The sequence below is a fragment of the Camelina sativa genome, chromosome 2 (genome assembly GCF_000633955.1).
Source record: "Camelina sativa cultivar DH55 chromosome 2, Cs, whole genome shotgun sequence".
Lineage (NCBI taxonomy): Eukaryota > Viridiplantae > Streptophyta > Magnoliopsida > Brassicales > Brassicaceae > Camelina > Camelina sativa.
In genome coordinates, this window is record NC_025686.1 from 22526391 (window position 1) to 22548470 (window position 22080).

Below are 22080 nucleotides of genomic sequence, written 5' to 3' on the forward strand. Positions count from 1 at the left end.
TTTTTATCAATGCTTTGTTATTGTTCATCGGTTTTTTTTTTTTCGTTTGTTTTTTTTTTTTAACTTGTTGTCTTGCTTTTTCTCTTATATTTGTTGTTAATGTTGCATGTTTTAGATGAATTTTATTTTATTGAAATGAACACAAGAAAAAGCCTTAAATTATTCCTTTATTAGTAATAATTACTCATTTTTTATGAGAATTTTGCTTAAAGCATATAGCAAAACTCGTCGATTAATTTACTATTTAGGTGAGGGGATGATATAGTATGATACGGTTTCGATATTGTTGCAAAATCTATTTCTTTGACTAATATAATATGTAAATAAATATATAAATCCATTAAAAAAAAGGAATACGATTGACTTGGCCTAATAATGTAAGTGTTTACGACGATCCATATATTCACGAATCACACACTAGTGTATTCTTCTGCCCAAAACCAAATATTTTTCACAACCAATCTTTTTTTTTTTTACGTACTCTTTTACTAGTCTCAACAATGAACTTACTGGTTTGTCGTTTCCCTAATTTTAAGTTATTGTCATTGGCTCATTGCCATATGTCTATGTGCATATATATGGCCATCTTTCAAAACTAAAACCACCCTGCTTTGACTTGAAGAATATATAATCCATATGTAATAAATGCTCTATATTAATTCTCTTTTGCTTTCTATTTTCGAAAAAGAGTTTTTACATGATTTTTTGGTGAATTTAGAGAAGTTGTTCTAATTTATAGTAAAATCCTCTCAAATCGTACATAAAATCATGAGATTTAGGAGGTGTATTGAATCTAGGATTTCATTCGATTTGACTTATATATGTACTGAATCATACATAAAACCATGAGTTTTTATATGATTTTGATGATTTTAGGAGAAATTGATATGATATGTCTTTAAACATTTTTAAATCCCACATTAAACCATGAAATTTAGATGTTTGTATTTTTAACTAAATAAATTCTCTCAAATATTACCAAATCATTAAAAATCAAATCCTCTAAATGTTTTTAATAACAGTAGAATTTAAAGTAGTTTTTTAATATATTATATTAAATATATTTTAAATCATTAGTTCAATAACACTAGATTTCATTACACTTTTATTTTATTTTTATTAAATAAAATAAGATTTGTAATTATTAGACATATTATTTAAAATGCTAGATTCAATACATCCCCCCCATAAGATTTGTAACTTCGACGATTAGACACTTCCAATGTCGAAGGCTACTTCTTATATTGCTCTCTTTGCTCTCACTTATCTTCTTGCACATGGTTCGATCTCTTTCTTCTTCCTTCAAATATTGTGTTTTGCATATGCTCTTGCATGTATGTGAGATTGATTTAAAAACCTCACCATTTTAATTTGATTTATAGATCTTTATATATATGACGAGAAATTCTTTGTTGACATTGTAGAATGCGGATACAAATTTTTTGTTTTATGTCATCTTTTGTTGTTGTTGACATTGTTGATTCTCATATAAACCCAAACACATGAATCGTATAACACTTAGGTTTCTATGTCACACTGTTAGTTAAACGCAGTTCAAATTTAAAATGGACGTCATGCATTTTATGGTTTTAATTTGTTTTTTTTTTTTTGGCAAATGGGAGAGAAGCATTATTGGCTACGGTGGCGCTTGAGAATCGAGAATGTGTACAAGGCATGGGTTGCACAAACGTTTGTTCACACGGTGGTATTTGCAGTAAAAGCGGTAAATGTGTTTGTTTGTTGCCAAACGCAGTGATTAATAGCGGACCGCCATGCTCGTCGGATGAAGTGTGCGTTAGTATGTGTGGAAATGGTAGTTATTGTATCTATGAAATTGGACAATGTAACTGCAAATGATATCTTATGAAGTTTATTTTGTTCTTCGATGAATTGAATAGATGTAATTTAATTGCTTCGTAATAATGGACTATTTATGTGTAAGGTTAAATATATAAATAAGTGTTTCACGTTGGCGTGATAACGTAAGTGTTTCTGATCCATTCCACGACTAGTTTGCTCACAATTCTAGTCTGTTCTTCTGCCCAAACCAAATTTATTTCACAACAAAAACTTTTTTTTTAACGTACTCTTTTCTAATTTTTACTACCAACTTCCCGATTCGTGGTTTCCCTAATTTTATGTTATTATCATTGGCTCATTTCCATATGGCTTTGTGCATATGGCCATCTTTCACAAAATTAAAACCATCTAGATTTGATTTGAAGAAAAAGTTTCTAGAAAATATGAAAATCCATATCTAGGTTGGAGAATATAATCCCTATATGTGATGATTATTATATACTTGTTATTTCTTTCTATTTATTTTTAAACAAGTTTTTACATGATTTTGATTATTTTGGGTGAATTTAGAGAAATTACGTTGTTATAATATATTGTAAAATCCTTCTAAATCCTACATAAAAATCATGAGATTGAATTTTATATTATATAAAACTTGAGTTTTAATGGGTTTTTATATTATTGTGATGATTTTAGCGAAGTTGATATGATTTTGTAGATTTTATGTATTTTTAACTAAGGAAATAAATTCTTTCATATCCACTAAAATCTTTCCAAATTATTGAAGATCAAATCCTCAAAATGTTTTCAATAACAATAATATTATTTAAAGTAGATTTTAATCATTAGTTCCATAACAGTAGATTTTATTAGACTATTGAAATTCATGATTAGAGGATATCAATTAAAATGCTAGATTCATACCCTCGAGTCCCCTGTTTAAGTTATACATTTTGATTGAATATATCTCCTTGGATTCATTTCTTTTTCTTTATATTTTGTGATAAAGTATAAACACCAAGGCCTATAAATAAGTTCACCAAACTACCAACAAAGTATATAGCAAAGAGTCAAAGACAAACCCAAAAAACACATTCTAATTATACTCCCCAGAAAATAAGAAACAACAAACAGTAAACATGACAAAGATTAGTTTCTACTTAGCTATGACTGCTGCAACAATCTACATCATAGTATCACAAGGTCTGTTTTTATTTGTCTACATGCATCTGATATGCTTATTTCCATCATAGTACTACCGTTTATCTTTGCATGATAAATTTATCTGTCTGATCAAGTTATTCTTTTGATGTTTTTTTTCTTGATTGTTTTGTGCATCCTACTACTATCTAAGTTTTGATCAAACGTAACAATTAATTGGAATATTGTCTTTCCATCATAGTACTACTTGTTGTCTATGCTCATATAAGAATGTGGTGGCACAGGGCTAGTTGTCACGGCGGCTCGTGAGAATCTGCTTCACCAATGCTTTTGCGAGTCATCAAGCCCGTGTGCTTGCACCCCACCACCACCGACACAGACACCGCCAACAGCTATGAATAAGTCACTGAAAAGCGTCGGACCACTATGTTTGTCAGACGGTGATTGCAAACAATTTTGTCGTCCGAAGAAAGGTGTTTGCAACATCGATTTCGAAACATGTACTTGTAACTGAAACTATCTCATTTCACAAAATTCTTACGATGTGTGTGTGTTCCTACTTCCTAGTGAACTATATAGGTCCTCAATAAAAAATTTAATATTCATATAACAACATCAATATGGCTCTATGTTTTTCTTGATTATTCTCTTGACTCAACTCCATAAAATTCTAGTAACTAAAAATAGAGGTACAGAGATAGGCTTATCAGCCAATACCAAAGGTTGTAGCTACTCTCATGTCTACAAGCTAGAGTCAATAACAAAGTAATAAGAAATAACAGAATTGGTCAATCTCTCTCTAAATCCAATCTCCAAACTCCTAGTGACTTTAGGAGAGAGCCCACACCAGCATTTAATCAAATACAAGCTCACATTTTGTTGAACCCCTCGACGTACGCGCCAATTCCCTGATCATATCATATTTCACTTTCAGTGTGGCGGGTCTACTGACATGTGGGGAAAAAGTAGCAATCTTTAAACGCCTTGAATTTTTCAAGATAAACGTTGCTAGTTCTCTCTCTCTACTCCTTCCTCTGTAGTTTCTCCACTCCAAAGTCCCAAGAACAAACATTAACGTTTCAGGAACAGTGCTTGGCTCATCCCAATGAAATGTAGGAACTCCACAAAAATGTCCATGCGTCTGAGTGCATTTATTAGACCATTAGAGAAAAGCCACAAAAGCTAGCGTTTCATATTTTCTAAGAGCCGGCCCAAAGGCCAGGCCAATGAAGCATATGCTTGCGGCCGCCTATTTTATAAGCTTTTTTCGGCCCTATTTTTCAAAATGTTTCTGTAGTCCAGTGGTAATAACCTTCCCTGGAGAGTTAGAGATCTCCGGTTCAAATCCCAAGTGCTAACCATTTTTTTTTAAAAAGTTTTATTTGCTGGTGGCCCTCAAAAACTTAGAGACGGGTTTCTAGGGATTGAATGTTTTACCTCGTTAAGCTTGAGAGATCGTAGTTTAGGTGAATGATGGAGCATACTCATAAGTAGATCCCACTCCGTTACACAAGTGCAAAACTCCAAGTGTACAAGCTGATGAAAAATTGTACCAGTAGGAAATGGAGACTGCAAAATACAAGATAACATAAACGTAAAAAGACTAAGAAGTTTTTAGATTCAATTATAATTGCTGTCAAGTGTAACATACCTCAGAGGGTAAACATAACAAGAGGAGTTTGAGTGGTACGAGAGATCTGAGGATATCATTAATGTTGATACATGTAACCTCGACATGTGCTTCCACGATTTCAGGCATATTCTCAACCATACACTCGTAACTAAAATCTACAAGCTTTAAGTACTTCAAAGAAGGCGTCTTCATCAACAACGCAGGATCTTTTAATCCGAATGAATCATAGACGAATCTTTGCAACGTAGGGAGCATAACAGAGAAGATAGCTACGTTGTCTTTAATGGCTCGATCCAAGACCAAGACTTCAAGAACAGGGCATCTTGATAAAAGCTTCTGAGAAGATTCATCGTCTCGGAAGATCACCCATACCAAGTGCAACGTTTTGAGCAGCTGGAAACATACTGGGAACTGAACATCGACGAGCGATACGTTTTTAAGTTTTAGGGCCACGAGTGTTCCACATGTAAACAAGCTCTGAGGCAATCTGCTAGGGGTATCAATCGTGTGACAATAATCGAAGTTTAGCTCATTCAAACCTCGTTCCACTGCGATTCTAATCCAAAACCCGATATCAGCGTCCCTGCACTGTCGATCTAACTTGAAATGCAAACTCTCTAAGACTTGAGCCTTGTTTACTAGCAAAGACCTGTCAACAAACTGCAAAAATTTCCAATGTTCAGCATTGCTATATATGTATTGATATACTTGAGTTTAGGCACCAATTTCCAAAGATTCCGCCATCGTTTTGACAAAAGACTAGTCTTGAAGACATCTTTTGTAGGAAGCAATGAAAGTATATGCAACAGGAAATCATCTGGAAACAAACTGATACGGTCCATATCGAGTGTTCTTCAAGCCACGAAACCCTAAAATCAGAGACAAAACCACGAAACCAGGTTTTAGCTTTCTTTTCTTCAATCTGTATAGAAACAGGAACATATGAACACATGGTTTTGTTTTTCCGAAAACCAAAAAAAGTAGTAGTGGTACAAGGAAATCAAATCAAACAAATCTTACAGAGAGATTGGAATCAACCCTAAAAAATTATGCGATGCTATTTCTCACATTCAGAAAATTAAACGAAGTAAGAAATAGATAACCTGGACCTTTCTAGACAATACCAAAGGAAGGACGGACCTTGTCGAGTTGTCGTCACCGAAGAACCCTAATCGGTATTTTTATGTAGGTGTCACACTTCAAATAATATATCCCACGAACAAAACAATATTGTAGAAATAATTATCTTATATATATTTTTTTTTTCAGAAAACCTTACATCTTCATTTTGGAGTTTATTCACTGGTTTTTTTTTAACACGAATAACTCTTCAATAAAATGTAGAGTTATCTTTTCACAAATCCACATCATCCAATTACGGTGTTTGTTTGTCTAAACTTGAACAAAGACAAAAGCTTAACTTGAACAAAGACAAAAGCTTAACTTAACAAAAGACAAGCTCACACTCTGTTGAACCTCTTGGCAAACGCGTCAATTCCTTGAACATACGGTATTTCATCGCAACTGTGGTGCGGAACTCCGGTCCCGTGTATGTGCAATCTGCTAGCGAAAAAGTTGCAATCTTTAGACGTTTTGAATGTTTCAAGATAAAAGTTGCGAGTTCTCTCTCTGTCTTCCATCCCCTGTAGTTTCTCCACTCAAAAGTTTCAAGAACAGACGTCAGCGTTTCAGGAACAGTGCTTGGTTCATCCCAATGAAGCATAGGATCTCGAGAAACAGTATAGTAGCCATGGATCTGAGTGCATATATATTATTAGACCATAAAGGAACATTTTAGTCAATATATCCCACAAAGTTTTTCATAGTCTGAAAAGGTTATATTTACCTCGTTAAGCTTGAGAGATCGAAGTTTCGGGGATTGTTGGAGCATAGACATAAGTATATCCCACAAACTTTCACAATTGCAAAACTCCAAGTGTTCAAGCCGGTGGAAGATACTACCAGTAGGAAACTCAGGCTGCAGAGTACACAAAACAAATGAGCGTGTAAAGACAACAAGTTTAATCTAATGACAACAGGATTCTACTACATTCTTACCTCTATGGGTAAACATAAATAGAGGCGTTTGACTGATGCTATAGATCTGAGGATATCATCAGTTTTGGAACATGTAACCTCGACATGTGCTTCCACAATCTCAGGCAAATACTTAATCTTACACTGGTAACCTCGATCTAACAGCTTTAAGTACTTCAAAGCAGTCGAACTCAACTCAAGCTCAGAACCAGATCTTCCATAATAGACAAATCTTTGTAACGAAGGCACCATAACAGAGAAACTCCCCACATTATCAACGCCGTCGTCCTTTCGATCCAAGACCAAGACTTCAAGAACAGGACAGCTTGATAAAAGCTTCCGAGGAGATTCATCGTCTAGGAAAATCACATATTCCAGATGCAGCGTTTTGAGCAGCTGAAAACATACCGGGAATCGAACATCCACAAGAGACACATGTTTTAACTTCAACACCACAAGTGTTCCACATGTGAACAAGCTCTGAGGCAATCTTCTGATAGGCTCATCAATCATAAGACTATAATCAAAATCCAGCTCACGCAAACCTCGTTTCACTGCAATCCTAACCCAAAACCCAATATCTACGTCCCTGCATTTCCGAACAAACTTGAAATGCAAACTCTCTAAGACTGGAGCCGTGTTTAATAGCAAAGACCTTTCCACAAATAGAAAAAACTTCCACAGTTCAGCATCCTCATCATAATTGATGTACTGGAGTTTAGGCACCAACTTCCAAAGATCCTGCCATCGCTTCGACAATAAACTTGTCTTCAAGACATCTCTTGTGGTAAGCAATGAAAGTATCTGCAACAGACACTCATCGGGCAACAAACTGATCTTGTCCATAGGACTTTCCTAGCTTTTTACTCTTTTAATTTCTGACAACCCTAAACAAAAAATGAGAAGATCAGGATCTATTTTTTCTTCTTCTCCAAGTATGTATTATCATAAGTAACAACAGTTTAAAGAAAACAAAGTACTGTAATCAAATCCAAACAGAACCCATTAAGTAATCAAATCCAAACAAAACTCAATAAACAGAGATTAAAAATACCCCCCAAAAAAAATCATCATATGAAAAGAGAGTAAGAAATGGCTAACCTTGGAACACTATGCCATCATTTATTTGGTAACCATCATTTGATGCTAGATATCCAACACAAAAATTAAACTTCTAATGGAAAATAGAGATTTTTGTATTAATTGCAACCGCAGTTACAAAATACCTCTCATAATAATGCTGATTTGAGATCGGAACTGAAAAGCCGAGGTAGTTAAGTTTCCGAAATGGTTGACTGTGGATCTCCTTCTTGGTAATACCTAAGTAGCTAAATTTCTGAGCTGGTTGACTGCGGATCTCCTTCTTGGTAATGCCGAGATAGCTAAATTTCTGAGCTGCTTGACTGCGGATCTCCTTCTTGATAAATGCGTTTTTCTTATTTATAGGGGAGCTTGGGTTACCTAGGGCTCGTCTTTGTTTTAAGAGATTTCCCATTTTGTCCCTCAAAATTGATAGTGAGAATGTGAGATAGAGGGAGTTAAGTACAACTCTTTTGTTTATATTTAAATATTAATTTTATAGTTTGAGTAAGACTCATATGAAGGAATGTAAAGCATGTCTAAAATATCGCAATTCAATAAGATAACCAATAATATTTTTAAAAATTCTTATGTAAATATATGGTCCTAATAATATATTATAATCATAAATTTATAAATTGACCTAGATATAGCTAAATAATTATATAATTCTAGTTTTTTTTTATTGTATTACATATTTTATGTGTTTTATGTTTTTGAATTACATAAACAATATACAGTACTAGGAACATTAGTATATTTTTTTTTTTGGCAGATATAAAAAGAAAATTCTTATCTAGGAAAAACAAAATCCTTAATAATGCACAAAGTTCCTAACTACTCCTTGGTTTCATAATAGTGGTGGATCTACATGAAGATTGGGCGGGCGTGTGCCCCATGCTACTTATTAAAAATGATCTAATATTTTTTTGTTCAGTTTATTCTAATAGCCAATTTGGTATTGAGGTGCCCCATGCTCATCTAAGGTGAGGTTTTCAGTATTCTGTTCTTTCAGTTTTTAATGCTTTTTTGTTGTTTCTTGTTTAAATAGTATACGCTTAGATATATTTTACCACGTCAAGTTTGAGAGATCGAAGTTTCGGGGAATGTTGGAGCATAGACATAAGTAGATCCCACTCTGTTCCAAAAGTGCAAAACTCCAAGTGTTCAAGCTGGTGGAGGATACTACCAGTAGGAAACTTAGGCTGCAGTTCAAAAACAGTCTATCACAACAGAAATCTATGTAGACAACATTTACAGTAGTGGCAAGGATATCTTACCTTTGAGGGGAAACATAGCGAGAGGCGTTTGACTGATGCAAGAGATTTGAGGATCTCATCAGTGTTGGAACATCTAATAATCATGACGTGTGCTTCCACAATCTCAGGCATATATATACTCAATCATACACTTGGAACCATTCTCTAAAATCTTGAAGTACGTCAAAGAAGGCGTAATCATCAGAATCATTGACTCAGAACCAACTCCATAATAAATAAATCTTTGTAAAGAAGGCACCGTAACAGAGAAACACGTCACATTGTCAAGGTTGTTGTCCGCTCGAGTCAACTCCAAGACTTCTTAGGAGATTCATCGTCTAGGAAAATCACATAATCGAGATTCATCCTCCTATCATTTCTTTTTAGGGTTGCACTTGAATGTCAAAGTTGGCCATGTAACTTGAATGGTATAGTTATATATCAATGGGCTTAGGCCTATTAGGTCGCCTTAGAGTTAAAACTGACTAAGTTATCTTTGAACAAACATAAGTTTTTTATCCTATTGTTCAACAATTCTCTTCATCAAATCTAACCAAACACTAGCTCACATTCTGCTGAACCCCTCGACAAACGCGCCAATTCCGTGATGAGATGATATTTTACTCTCAAGTTGGTCGTCTCCGAGGAGAAAATCGCAATCTTTAAACGCTTTGAATGTTTCAAGATATACGTTGCGAGATCTCTTTCCTTCTTCCATGCTCTGTAGTTTCTCCACTCTAAAGTCTCAAGAACGAACATCAACGTTTCAGGAACAGTGCTCGGTTCCTCCCAGTGAAAAATATGACCTCCAGAAAGATTGTCATGGATCTGTGTGCATTATGAAACACCATTATAGATTTATTAGCCAAACAAAAAAAAAAAGAACCAAACCTGAAAAGCGTTTCATAGTTTTTTATTTACCTTGTTAAGCTTGAGAGAACGGAGTTTCGGGGAATGTTGGAGCATAGACATAAGTACCTCCCAATATGTTTCACTAGTGCAGAGCTCCAAATGCACAAGCTGATGAAAGATACTACCAGTAGGAAACTGAGGCTGCGATTACAAGTTAAACAAAAACTTCAATAAAGACCATAAGTTCGATTTGATCACAAAGGAACTCACTAATGTTGTCAAGTGCATACATATACTACCTCTGATATTGAACATAATGAGAGGCGCTTGACTGATTTAAGAGATATGAGGATATCTTCAATGTTGCAACAGTTAACATGGACATGTGCTTCCACGATCTCAGGCATATACTCAATCATACAATTATCACCAAAATCTCTAGTCTTTAGGTACTTTAAAGAAGGCGTATTCAGCACCAACTCCTCAGATTCATATCCTGACTCATAGACAAATCTCTGTAGTGAAGGCACCTTAACAGAGAAACTAATCACATTGTCATCGCCAGCTCGATCCAAGACCAAGACTTCAAGAACAGGACAGCTTGATAAAAGCTTCTTAGGAGATTCATCGTCTAGGAAAATCACACATTTTAGATGCAGCGTTTTGAGCAGCTGAAAACATACAAAAAATCGAACATGCACAAGAGATACATGTTTTAACTTCAACACCACAAGTGTTCCACATGTGAACAAGCTCTGAGGCAATCTTCTGATAGGCTCATCAATCATATGACTATAATCAAAATCAAGCTCACGCAAACCTCGTTCCACTGCTATCCTAACCCAAAACCCAATATCTACGTCCCTGCATTTCCGAACAAACTTGAAATGCAAACTCTCTAAGACTGGAGCCGTGTTTAATAGCAAAGACCTGTCCACAAATAGAAAAAACTTCCACGGTTCAGCATCCTCATCATAGTAGATGTACTGGAGTCTAGGCACCAACTTCCAAAGATTCCTCCATCGCTTTGACAGAACACTAGTGTTCAAGACATCTTTTGTAGGAAGCAATGAAAGTATCTGCAAGAGGAAATCATTGGGCAACAAACTGATACGGTCCATAGGACTCTCCAAGTCCAAGCAGTTAATCCAATGATTTAGCTGTCAATACATAAAGAAACAACCTTAACTCAGAGACCAGGTCCCTTAACTTTCGTTTTTTATAGAGACAATGGCATATGAAGTTCAAAGTTGGATGCTTTCTAAAGTTTTTACTGGAAACCATAAGAAACAGAGTTTTACAGAAAACAGAGGAATCCAAATCTAAACAATTCACAATCAGTCAATCAGAGAGATCTAAGGAAATTTAATGAAGTAAGAAATGGAATTACCTGTTGGCCCTTGTCGTCGTCACTGAAGAACCCTAATTTCTAATTTTGCCCTCTTTCTTTTTTCTTCACTCCCTTAACTTCCTAGTTCCTACTAAGTACTAACAAAGCGTCCAATAAGAAAAAAAAAAAAATCTTATTTTCTTATTTTTCTGGATCAATTCAAACTATTTAAAAATTAATTACTACTGTGGCAGGAAATTTCTTTTGCTTTTTACATATAATTTACAGATTTTTTTTTTTTAATTTATTACAAAAGTCATATGATTTAACATTTTCAGTGTTTTTAAATTTGGCTAATACATGTATAATTTTAATAATCAATTACATTTAAAATTAGTGATGTTACATCTAAGTTCTAACCGGCCTCATCATTTGATTCCCAAACTCTTAAATTTTTGTTTTTTCCTATCAAAATGATTTACTTGTTACGTTTATATATATATATATATATATATATTATTTTTCAAAATAAAATAACAAAAGCTTTACAACTAATTAATAATAATTTTTGTTAGATTAAAATCATTTTTAATTCAAACTATTTTTAAATATATACTTTCCGAATATCTCAGTGTTCACTGAAAAAAAAAGAGACTTTTTTTTTTTTTTTGGATGAAAATAGAGCAAAATCAACTGTCAAAGTGTTTAGGTGGAACTATATGGAAACTCCTAATTAAAGAGAAAAATATACATAGTCGGTCCAAATTCAAAATAGTCAAGTGAGAGTATTTAACCAAAGAAAATCTTTGGAAGATTGACCACCAAGCCACTCAAGTCTTTTGAGAAGGTAAACGATCTATAACACCTAGTTTTGTTTTTGGAGTTACTTAAGCTTAAATCTCTCTTAAATGGTAAATAAAACAGGTGGATTACGGAATCAGTAACATCTATGGAGTTTGTTCTTTTGGGTTGTCGTACTTAGCTGATTTGGGTTTGTATTTCTCTCCATTGCATGGGATGTTTTGTGCAACTTTAGGTTGGTCAATAAGAAGAGAGAAGGACCAGCACTTTCCTTTTGTGTCTTTGTTTTGCTTGTTGCTTTTTATCTTTCAGTACTCAAGTCAAAACAAAACACGTTATCCAACTTAAAAAATTCCAGGCATGAACTGAGTTCATTTCTAATGTTATAAAACTTCTAAAATTTCACATAGTTTTATCCAGAGAGTCTTCAGTGAATTTAACCAAACACTCACTAGTTCACATGCTGCTGAACCCCAATAAAAAAAATCAAAAAACAGAGCAAATAGTTTTAAGAATGGAAACAGAGCAAATTGTTTTAAGAATGGAAACAGAGGGAATGGTTTTTAAAGAAGAGAAACAGAGCAAATGGTTTTTAAGAAAGAGTTCATGCAACAAAACTAGTTAAGAAGAATCATCCCTGACGGGTTTCAGACTTTTTCAGCCAAAGAGAAACTGACATGTTGAATCACTAAACAAATCTGCCAACTCTTTCAGCATCCGAGATTTCTTCTCCAAATTGGTGGCTACCGGTGTGAAACTCGCTCTCCTTAAACCCCTTGACTGTTCCAAGATAAACGTCACGAGTTCTCTCTCTGAATACCATCCTCTGTAGTTTCTCCACTCCAATGTTTCGAGTCTGAGCATGATCAAGTTTTCAGGAACAGATATTGGCTCACCTTCCAAATGATACAACTCTTCTTTACTATCACTGCAGCCATGTCTCTGAGAACCGAAACCCCGAAATCTTAGGCTCATTACTAAAGATTAGAGATGATGACTCATAAAAAAAACCCCGAAATCTTTTTTAAGGGTTTAAGTGTGTGTTTTTACCTCATTGAGTTTGAGAGGTCGTAGTTTTGGAGAATGTTTAAAAAGAGATATGAGTAGATCCCATTTTGTATCACATGTGCAACAAAACTCTAAGCTTACGAGCTGATGGAATATTTTGCCAGTAGGAAACTGCGACTGCAAAATAGATTCATAAAAAGACAATATAATATGAAACTATGTATAATTAGTTTTCTAGGTATAAGTGGTTTTCTAATTTCAAGGAAATGTTTTGTAAATGTTTAGTAATTTACGTACCTTTGAGGGTAAACATAGAGAGAGGCGTTTGACTGATGTACAGGCCCGGCTTAGCACATGTGCTGGGGGTGCAACAGCACAGGGTCCAAGGGTCCAAAATTTTTTTTTTACATGTTATTTTTTTTTTATAAATTAATATAGATATATTTGGGTGTATTTTAAAAAATAGTACTGGGTCTACCTAAACTTTGAGCCGGGCCTGCTGATGTAAGGGAACCGAGGATATCGTCGGTGTTCCAATAGGTAACCTCCAGATTTGCAGCCATGATCTCAGGCAATTTCTCAATAATACACTCGTCATCGGAATCTGAAATCTCTAAGCTCTTCAAAGAAGGAGCGTTCAACGCAAACAAACCTTCACTAGAATATTCATTAAAATATGTTAACTTTTGTAGTGAAGGCACCGTAATAGAAAAGCTTCCTACATTGTCTCCAGCATAATGTCGATCCACGACCAAGACTTCAAGAATTTGGCAGCTTGATAAAAACTTCTTAGGGGACTCATCGTCTAAGTAAATCACCCAACTAAGGTGCAATGTTTTGAGGAATGGGAAACTAACCGGGAATTTGACATCCTCAAGTGATACATTGGTGAGTTTAAGTTCCACAAGTGTTCCGCAGGTAAACAAGCTTTGTGGTAAACTTTTAGGCTCATTATAAAAAAGGGGAGATAAATACTCGAAATCACTTAAACCTCGTTCCACCGCAATTCGAACCCAAAATCCAATATCTACGTCATCGCATTGGCCTAAAAACTTAAAACACAACCTCTCTAAGACTGGAGCCTCGTTTAATAGCAAAGACCTGTCCACAAACCGCATTAATCTCCCATTATCAAGATTAACATCCTCATCATAATAGATGTACTCGAGTTTAGGCACCAACTTCCAAAGATTCCGCCATCGCTTCGACAATAAACTTGTCTTCAAGACATCTTTTGTGGTAAGCGATGAAAGTATCTGCAACAGACACTCATCGGGCAACAAACTGATTCTGTCCATAGGACTTTCCTAGCTTTTTAATTAACCTAGTGCTTTTTCTCTGACAACCCTAAACAAAAAATGAGAAGATCAGGATCTATTTTTTCTTCTTTTCCAAGTATGTATTATCATAAGTAACAACAGTTTATAGAAAACAAAGTATTGTAATCAAATCCAAACAGAACCCATTAAGTAATCAAATCCAAGAAAAACCCATTAAACAGAGATTGAAAATACCCCCAAAAAAAATCATCATATGAAAAGAGAGTAAGAAATGGCTAACCTTGGAACACTATGCCATCATTTATTTGGTAACCATCATTTGATGAAAATAGGGGGTATTTTTGTATTAATTGAAAAATTCAACTTCTAATGGAAAATAGAGATTTTTGTATTAATTGCAACTGCAGTTACAAAATAACTCTCATAATAATGCCGATTGGAGAACGGAACTAAAAAGCCGAGGTAGCTAAGTTTCCGAGCTGGTTGACGGCGGATCTCCTTCTTGGTAATGCTGAGGTAGCTAATTTTCTGAGCTGGTTGACTGCGGATCTCGTTCTTGGTAAATGTGTTTTCTCTATTTATAGGGGAGCTTAGGTTACCTAGGGCTCGCCTTTTTTTAAAAGCAATTTCCCATTTTGTCCCTCAAAATTAATAGTGAGAATGTGAAATTGATAGAAGGAGTTAAGTCCAACTCTTTTGTGTTATATTTAAATATTAATTATATTAGTTTTATAGTTTGAGCAAGACTCGGATGAAAGAGTGTAACGCATGTCTAAATTATCCAGGCCTGGCTCATGGGGGCGGCGAGAGGGGCGAAGGCCAAGGGACCAACCCAAAATTCAGAAAAATTCCTTCTAACAAAGGGGACAAAAAAAAAATAGTGTGAAAAGGGTCCAAAATTTTTGGTTCACCTAGGATCCAAAAAATTATTGAGACGAGACTGAAATTATCGCAATTCAATAAGATAAACAATAATATTTTTAAAAAATTCTTATGTAAATATATGGTCCTAATAATATAGTATAATCACAAATTTATAAATTGATCTATATATAGCTAAAATAATTATAGTTTTTCATTGTATTACATACTTTACGTGTCTTATGTTTTTGAATTACATAAACAATATACAGTACTCGAAACATTAACTTTTTTTGTTTTTGTTTTTTTTGGCATATGTTAAAAGAAAATCCTTACCGAGAAAAAAATCTTTAATAATGCACAAAGTTCCTAACTACTCCCTCAGGCGGATCCACATGAAGATTAGGATAGGCACTGGCCCCATGCTACTTATTAAAAAAATCTAATATCTTTTTTTTCAGTTTATTCTCATAGCTAATTTGGTATTGAGGTTCCCTATGCTCATCTAAGGTGAGGTGCTCAATATTCTGATCTTTTAGTTTTTAATGCATTTTTGTTGTGTCTTGTTTAAATATGTAGTATACGTTTAGATATATTTTTATTTTAAATATTTATAATGTGCAATTAAATATATTTTAAAAACCAAATAAAAGTTTTTATTATGTAAAATTTAAATTATGAATAATAAGTAATTTGTGCCCCATATAAAGTTTCTGAGCGGGTTGAATATAGATTTCTTTCTTGGTAATGCCGAGATAGCTAAATTTCTGAGCTAGTTGACTGCGGATCTCCTTCTTGGTAATGCGCTTGAGCTTGGCTTACCTAGGACCTGTCTTTTTTGAGAATTTCCTATTTTATCCCTCAAAATTAATAGTGAGATAATTGAGGTTAAGTCTATATATTTTATGTTATTTTTTTTTATAGATTAATCATATTAAATTTATAGTTTGAGCAAAACTCAGTTGAAATAGTGCCATGTCTAAACTATCGCAATCCAATAAGTATAACACAATAATATTTTTAAAAACTCTTATGTAAATATATGGTTCCAGTGATATATTAAATTCATAAATTTATAAGTTGACATAGATATAGCTAAAATAAATATATAATTATAATTCATTTTGTATTTTACATTTATTTTTATTGTATTACATATTTTTTATGTATTATGTTTTTGAATTGGGAAAAATGTCATTAAAATCATGAACTTTCAAATTTTGGTCATTTAAAATATGGACTTTGTTATAGGCCATTTAAAACATCAACTTTCGTTGACTAGCTTTTTTAAACATGAAGTTTCGTTGACCAGGCCAAAAAAGACATGACGTTAAATCCGATAATTGACCAACTAACAGATGTTACTATGCCGTTAATCACTCCGTTACTGACAAACCAACATCGTTTTAATTGAAGTTTTAGTTTGAAATAATGTCATTTAAACCATGAACTTTTAATTTATGTCATTTAAACCATGAACTCGCCCTGGGCGTTCGGTAAAAATCAGACAACCTAAAATTTTTGGTTATCGGAGCAAATCGAAGAGAGAAAGCTTCATCGTTCGGTGCAATTGCTTTGAATAACCGGATTTTGGTTCGGTTCGGTAATCGAATCGATTGGTTTATTAGAAATTGTAGAAGTATATAAGCCTAATCGGCTAACCCGTTTAACCCTAGTTTAGTTTATCTCTTCTTTCTTTGACTCTGCCTCATGATGCGATTCTGAGAAAGAGAGAGAAGAACATCAGTGATATGTCTATATTTTGTCTCTAATCATTGTTTTTCTCATGCATTTAGTAAGGATAACTAATTATTTTGCATAAATTTCTAGTCTCTTTTGTACAAATTGCATATTTAGGTAGTTCTTGCATTATCTTCGCATACATCGTGCATTTTGGAGTATTTCAGGTATTTAGGAGACCTTCGAGCCAGGCCGTCCGAGTCGCGCTGTCGTGCCGTTCGAGTCGCGGTGACGTGCCGTTCGAGTCGTGCCGTTCGAGTCGCGCTGTCGTGCCGTTCGAGTCGCGCTGTCATGGGATTCAGCTTTCGACATCTTCATCAAAGTTGTAGAGAATTGAGTCATCTTTCCAATGCCGTTTAATTCAAGCCAATCGAAGGTGTGGTTCAAAAGTTATCATCGTTTTAGTGGAGGCGTATACATCAAGACTGTCTCGAGTCGCGCCATCACTCCGTCATCACACATCCGCTCGGGTCGCGCCATCACTCCGTCATCACACATCCGCTCGGGTCGCGCCATCATTCCGTCATCACACATCCGCTCGGGTTGCGCCGTCACTCCATCATCACACATCCGCTCGAGTCGCGCCATCACTCCATTGTCGACTACCGTTTGAGCCAACGCCATCACTCACTCGAGCCACTACTCGTTCGCACATGTCAGGAAGACGTTCCATCTTACACGCTTCAGGAGATTCCCAAACCGACTCTTCATCTTGTCGTTTTAAGTTTTAGGGATTTTATGTCTTTACTATATATACGTTTTGTTAAGTCTCCGCGACATCATCTTAGTTTTTATCTCGTTTTTATTTTGTAAGGTTTTCCTAGCCACCAAGAACCGTTCTCAGACTTTGTATCCAGATATCTTTTAATACATTGAGTATTTGCATTTGATTTCTTCTACAAACTTGTTTATCTCATTTTTACCTATCTAAGAATGCTTGTTTCAATGTTTTCTGAGTTTGTATTGTTGATGATGATTTCCGGATCTGAGTAGTGCGTTAGTTCTTGAGGATGGGATAGATTAGGTGGAGGATCTTAGGATGTAGGGTGTTTAAGCTTGATTTGTATGATTCCCTTCTGGACTAGAGTTAGAATTACTAGTTTCTCTCTGATCAATTGGAACTAGGTTCGAGACATTTCCACACCCAAAAGGTGTTCGATGAAATGTCTGACCAACTAGTGCCAGAGACTTACGTTCCTAGCCTAAGAGATTAGTTGTCTAGGATGTTTGTTGACGTGAATGAACTTGTTTGTCATGCCTGCTCGACCACGTTTCTCTAGCGAGAGCTAGGTATGGAAGTGGTTGAGTCTGAGTAGCTTTTACCAAGAGATTGGATTAGCTAAGTTGTGATGTTCATTGTTTAGGGATAGATTGCTTGTGGCATGTTAAACACTCTGTAGACTAGGATACTCCACCGACATCAATTACTCCCATCCTTAGGACTTTTATCCTTTTGATTGATATTACATTCCTGAGATTGTTTCGCTTCTTGCTTTTTAGTTCATGCTTAGACTCGTTTCTGTTTTTATTAATTTTCATTTCTTGTCTTGCATTCTTGTTTGTAGTTCCAGAACACATTTCCGTTTGCATTTTTTGTCATTCTAGGATTGTTAGAAAAAACACTCTTTTTGAATTGGCTTGACTTGTGATTCCTTGATTGCATCTTGATTGCTAGCAACATCCCATTTGGATTGACACCTTAAATACTACAACACTTAAGGTTAATTGAACCTGCTAGGATAAGACACACAAAAATCCTAGTATCAATTTGGCGCCGTTGCCATTTGGGATTCGTTTTGCTACATTTAAGATTTCAAGTTTTGCAAGATTAAGTTCGGTTACACTTATCATTCCGAGTACTGACTTGCTTTGGTTTTCTGCTTGTTTGTTTTGCATCTCAGGTAACTGTTGATTGCAACCTTGCATGCACACCAGATCAAGAGGGCATCAGAATCTCCTCCCTGCTATCGAAGACATCAATTGGTTACAAAGACCACGACAAGCTCGTCAACTCACTGATCATCCCGCACCAATCACTATGGAACAACCTAACGGACCAAATCCGAGATCGCGAAACATTGGTGCTGGAGATGCACCGAACACTCATACTCAGCGTGCTGGAATCGTCCCTCCCGCCGTGCAGAACAACAACTTCGAAATCAAAAGTGGTCTGATCTCCATGATCCAAGGAAACAAGTTTCACGGGTTGCCTATGGAGGATCCACTCGACCACTTGGACGAGTTTGACCGTCTGTGCAGTCTCACCAAGATCAACGGCGTGAGTGAGGATGGTTACAAGTTGCGCCTCTTTCCATTCTCCCTGGGAGACAAAGCTCATCAATGGGAGAAAAACGTTCCCAAGGGAACCATCACCACTTGGGACGAATGCAAGAAAGCTTTCTTGGCCAAGTTCTTCTCCAACTCTAGAACAGCACATCTCAGGAATGATATCTCCAGTTTCACTCAGAAGAACTCAGAATCATTCTGTGAAGCATGGGAGCGTTTCAAGGGTTACCACAGCCAATGCCCACACCATGGATTCAGTAACGAGTCACTGCTGAGCAGTCTCTACCGTGGTGTACTTCCGAAGATACGCATGCTGCTTGACACTGCTTCAAATGGCAACTTCTTGAACAAAGACGTAGATGAAGGTTGGAAACTCGTCGAAAATCTCGCCCAGTCTGATGGCAACTACCATGACGACTATGATCGCACAGTTAGAGGAGATGCTGGCTCTGAGGAGAAGTACAAGGTGCTCAAGGATCCAATTGAGCCAGCCAAGCAATATGACCCTCAAGCTACTAAAGAACCCGCTGCTCCCAAGGATAAACATGTGAGATTCATTCCTCCACCATACAAGCCACCTTTACCATTTCCAGTGAGGTTTAAGAAGCAGCTTACTGAGAAATATAAAGCTCTGTTCGAAAAACAAGTCAAGGAGATTGAACTTAGGATGCCTTTGCTTGATGCATTTGCACTTGTGCCTCAATATCAAAAGTTTTTAACTGACTTGGTAACCGAAAAGACCAACGAGAAGGAGGAGATAGCTAAAGGAGCTCAAGCTAAGGCTCTGGAAGATGCGAGGGTAGTGCATGACATAGGTGGGGTTATTCATGAATGCAAGGCTGTTATTCAGAAGATGATTATCCCAAAGAAGCTAGAGGACCCTGGTTCTTTCACCTTGCCTTGTTCTCTAGGTCCATTGGCCTTCAAAAAGTGCCTATGTGACCTTGGTGCTTCAGTAAGCCTCATGCCACTCTCTGTAGCTCAGAGGCTAGGATTCAACGAATACAAGTCATGCAACCTCCGCTTAATATTGGCTGATAGGACTACTAGATTGCCTCATGGTCTATTAGAGAACCTGCCCATCAAAATTGGACAAGCTGAGATTCCTACTGACTTTGTGGTGCTGGGAATGGATGAAGAGCCTAAAGATCCACTAATCCTGGGAAGACCTTTCTTAGCTACAGCTGGAGCAGTCATTGATGTCAAGAAGGGGATGATTGATCTCAATCTGGGTAAGAATTTCAAGATGAAGTTTGATATCAAGGATGCTAAGAAGAAGCCAACTATTGATGGGCAGACCTTCGTGATTGAAGAGAAAGATCAGAAAGCTGGGTTTGACATCTTTGAGGGTGTCAATGAGGCAGAAACAAGAGTTTGGGTAACCAAAGAAAAAACTCGAAGGGGCACTCAACCGTGTTCCAACTCGAGTGCAGTTGTTGCTCTCCCTAAGCGTCATGACCTGCTTCCTAAACTTCACCAACCGCAAGAGACAAGTCCTCCCGCGCTTGACAGTTTGTCTGAACTCCAAACTACCAAGATTCTAGGGGATTCGGTGAGAGAGTTAACAGCTATGGTGAAGGAGATGAGTGGGCAAATCAAGAAGCTCCAAGGTACAATGAGAAGTTCTCCTACAAGGAAATTAAGGTGGAGGTTTGGGATAATGAAGAAGAGCAGTTCATTTGTTGTTGAACCTAGGCAGAATGTTAAAGAGTATCTGGCTAGACAAGACATACCAGAGGGGAGCTCACCACCTCTCTATCACCCTCCCAAAGCATAAGGAGTATGCAAAGTCAAGCTAGGGACTTTAAACAAGTTCACTTGGGGGGAAGTCCCAAAGGTATCACTGTAAATATTTTTTAGGATCCTTGTGTTTTTGATTTTCGTTTTTAGTTTTATTGTATTTAGGAATCTACAGAAGGGAGAACGAGCTCAACGCAAGTATCACTTCCATCGCTACCGTTCACCACCACTCGAGTCGGCACCGTGCGATTCTACCCATCCGGCGATCCCAGCTCGTTACACGACTCAATCGACATAACTCAATCCTCTGTTCCAAAGTATCCCGCTCGAGTCGACCATATCCCACTCGACCAACAAGCTCAACACACGTCCCGTCATCGCTGCTGTTTGTCACCCACGAGTAGTTCTGACTTGATCCTTCCGAAGCTTTAGTCGCAGTCCCGGAGAACAAACACGCATTTCTCACCCTTCGACTCGACCCTCGTTGTTACACAACACGAGCTGAACGACTCGACTACCGGATCATCCACCTCGCTCGAGTCAACGTGCGTACACTCGACCCACATCGACCTGCTCTCCACACGACCTACACGAAGATCCACTCGTGTATCATCACGACGTTGCGACTCGACCGGACCATCTAACCCAAGTCGATGACATGCAGTGTGACGAGCAGCCGAACACGTATCAGAACACGCAAGCGGTTGAGCAACAAGTCGACCAACCAGGTGAGACCACTACTGCGGATCCTGAACACGGTGAAGGACAGAGCCAGTACCACGCACCAACTCCTTGGGCGAGCTCCGACTCCTTCTTCTACTACTGAGGTACTCATACCTTCCCTTGTATATACCATTTCATTTGTGCATTGTTTCTGTTGTGATTCTTAAATTCTCCTGCAAATTTTTCTTACACATGAGACTGTGTAATTTAAGTTTGGGGGAGGGGTTGAGATGATGTATCTGATGGTATTTTCTGTGATTCCTATTTCAAATTTTTGCATCATATCATGTTTGAGTCTGCATTCATCTATTTGCATAGAAAAGCCATAAAAATTTGAAATTTGTTTGAAAATTTCCACAAAAACAGAGTGTTCATGTAGCTTGCACTTGCATATTATGATTGAGTATAGTGTCATTCATATAGGGTTGTTGCATTTAGCATAGGAGTTGATGATGATTGTAACCTTGGTAGCATGTTGAATTCAATAGG

The 22080-nt window shown here is 36.5% G+C and overlaps 4 protein-coding genes and 1 pseudogene across 6 annotated transcripts; 1 reads left to right on the top strand and 4 right to left on the bottom strand.

The window, feature by feature from the left end:
- LOC104733127 (putative defensin-like protein 282) lies at positions 1190-2000 on the top strand. Its single transcript, XM_019236781.1, has 2 exons — positions 1190-1280; positions 1628-2000. The coding sequence occupies exons 1-2, from the start codon at positions 1223-1225 to the stop codon at positions 1855-1857; spliced, it is 288 nt and encodes a 95-aa protein (XP_019092326.1). The 5' UTR covers positions 1190-1222; the 3' UTR covers positions 1858-2000.
- LOC104755617 lies at positions 3735-5459 on the bottom strand (annotated as a pseudogene).
- Positions 5924-8134, bottom strand: LOC104733094 (FBD-associated F-box protein At5g56370-like). Of its 3 annotated transcripts, XM_010452722.2 has the most exons (5): positions 7858-8134; positions 7733-7777; positions 6653-7518; positions 6441-6572; positions 5924-6350 (listed from the first exon to the last, which is right to left on the bottom strand). In XM_010452722.2, exons 3-5 carry the CDS (start codon positions 7475-7477, stop codon positions 6039-6041), a joined length of 1269 nt encoding a protein of 422 aa, XP_010451024.1. In that variant the 5' UTR covers positions 7478-7518; positions 7733-7777; positions 7858-8134; the 3' UTR covers positions 5924-6038. The 3 variants fall into 3 exon arrangements, with proteins under 3 accessions (XP_010451024.1, XP_010451017.1, XP_010451010.1); XM_010452715.2 differs by lacking the exon at positions 7733-7777; XM_010452708.2 differs by having other exon boundaries at positions 7733-8134.
- LOC104733084 (FBD-associated F-box protein At5g56370-like) lies at positions 9388-11296 on the bottom strand. The gene is made up of 4 exons (XM_010452698.1): positions 11213-11296; positions 10122-10982; positions 9892-10023; positions 9388-9798 (listed from the first exon to the last, which is right to left on the bottom strand). Exons 2-4 carry the CDS (start codon positions 10941-10943, stop codon positions 9520-9522), a joined length of 1233 nt encoding a protein of 410 aa, XP_010451000.1. The 5' UTR covers positions 10944-10982; positions 11213-11296; the 3' UTR covers positions 9388-9519.
- Positions 12611-14772, bottom strand: LOC104755628 (FBD-associated F-box protein At5g56370-like). The gene is made up of 5 exons (XM_019231207.1): positions 14522-14772; positions 13466-14308; positions 13259-13295; positions 13004-13138; positions 12611-12895 (listed from the first exon to the last, which is right to left on the bottom strand). Exons 2-5 carry the CDS (start codon positions 14257-14259, stop codon positions 12611-12613), a joined length of 1251 nt encoding a protein of 416 aa, XP_019086752.1. The 5' UTR covers positions 14260-14308; positions 14522-14772.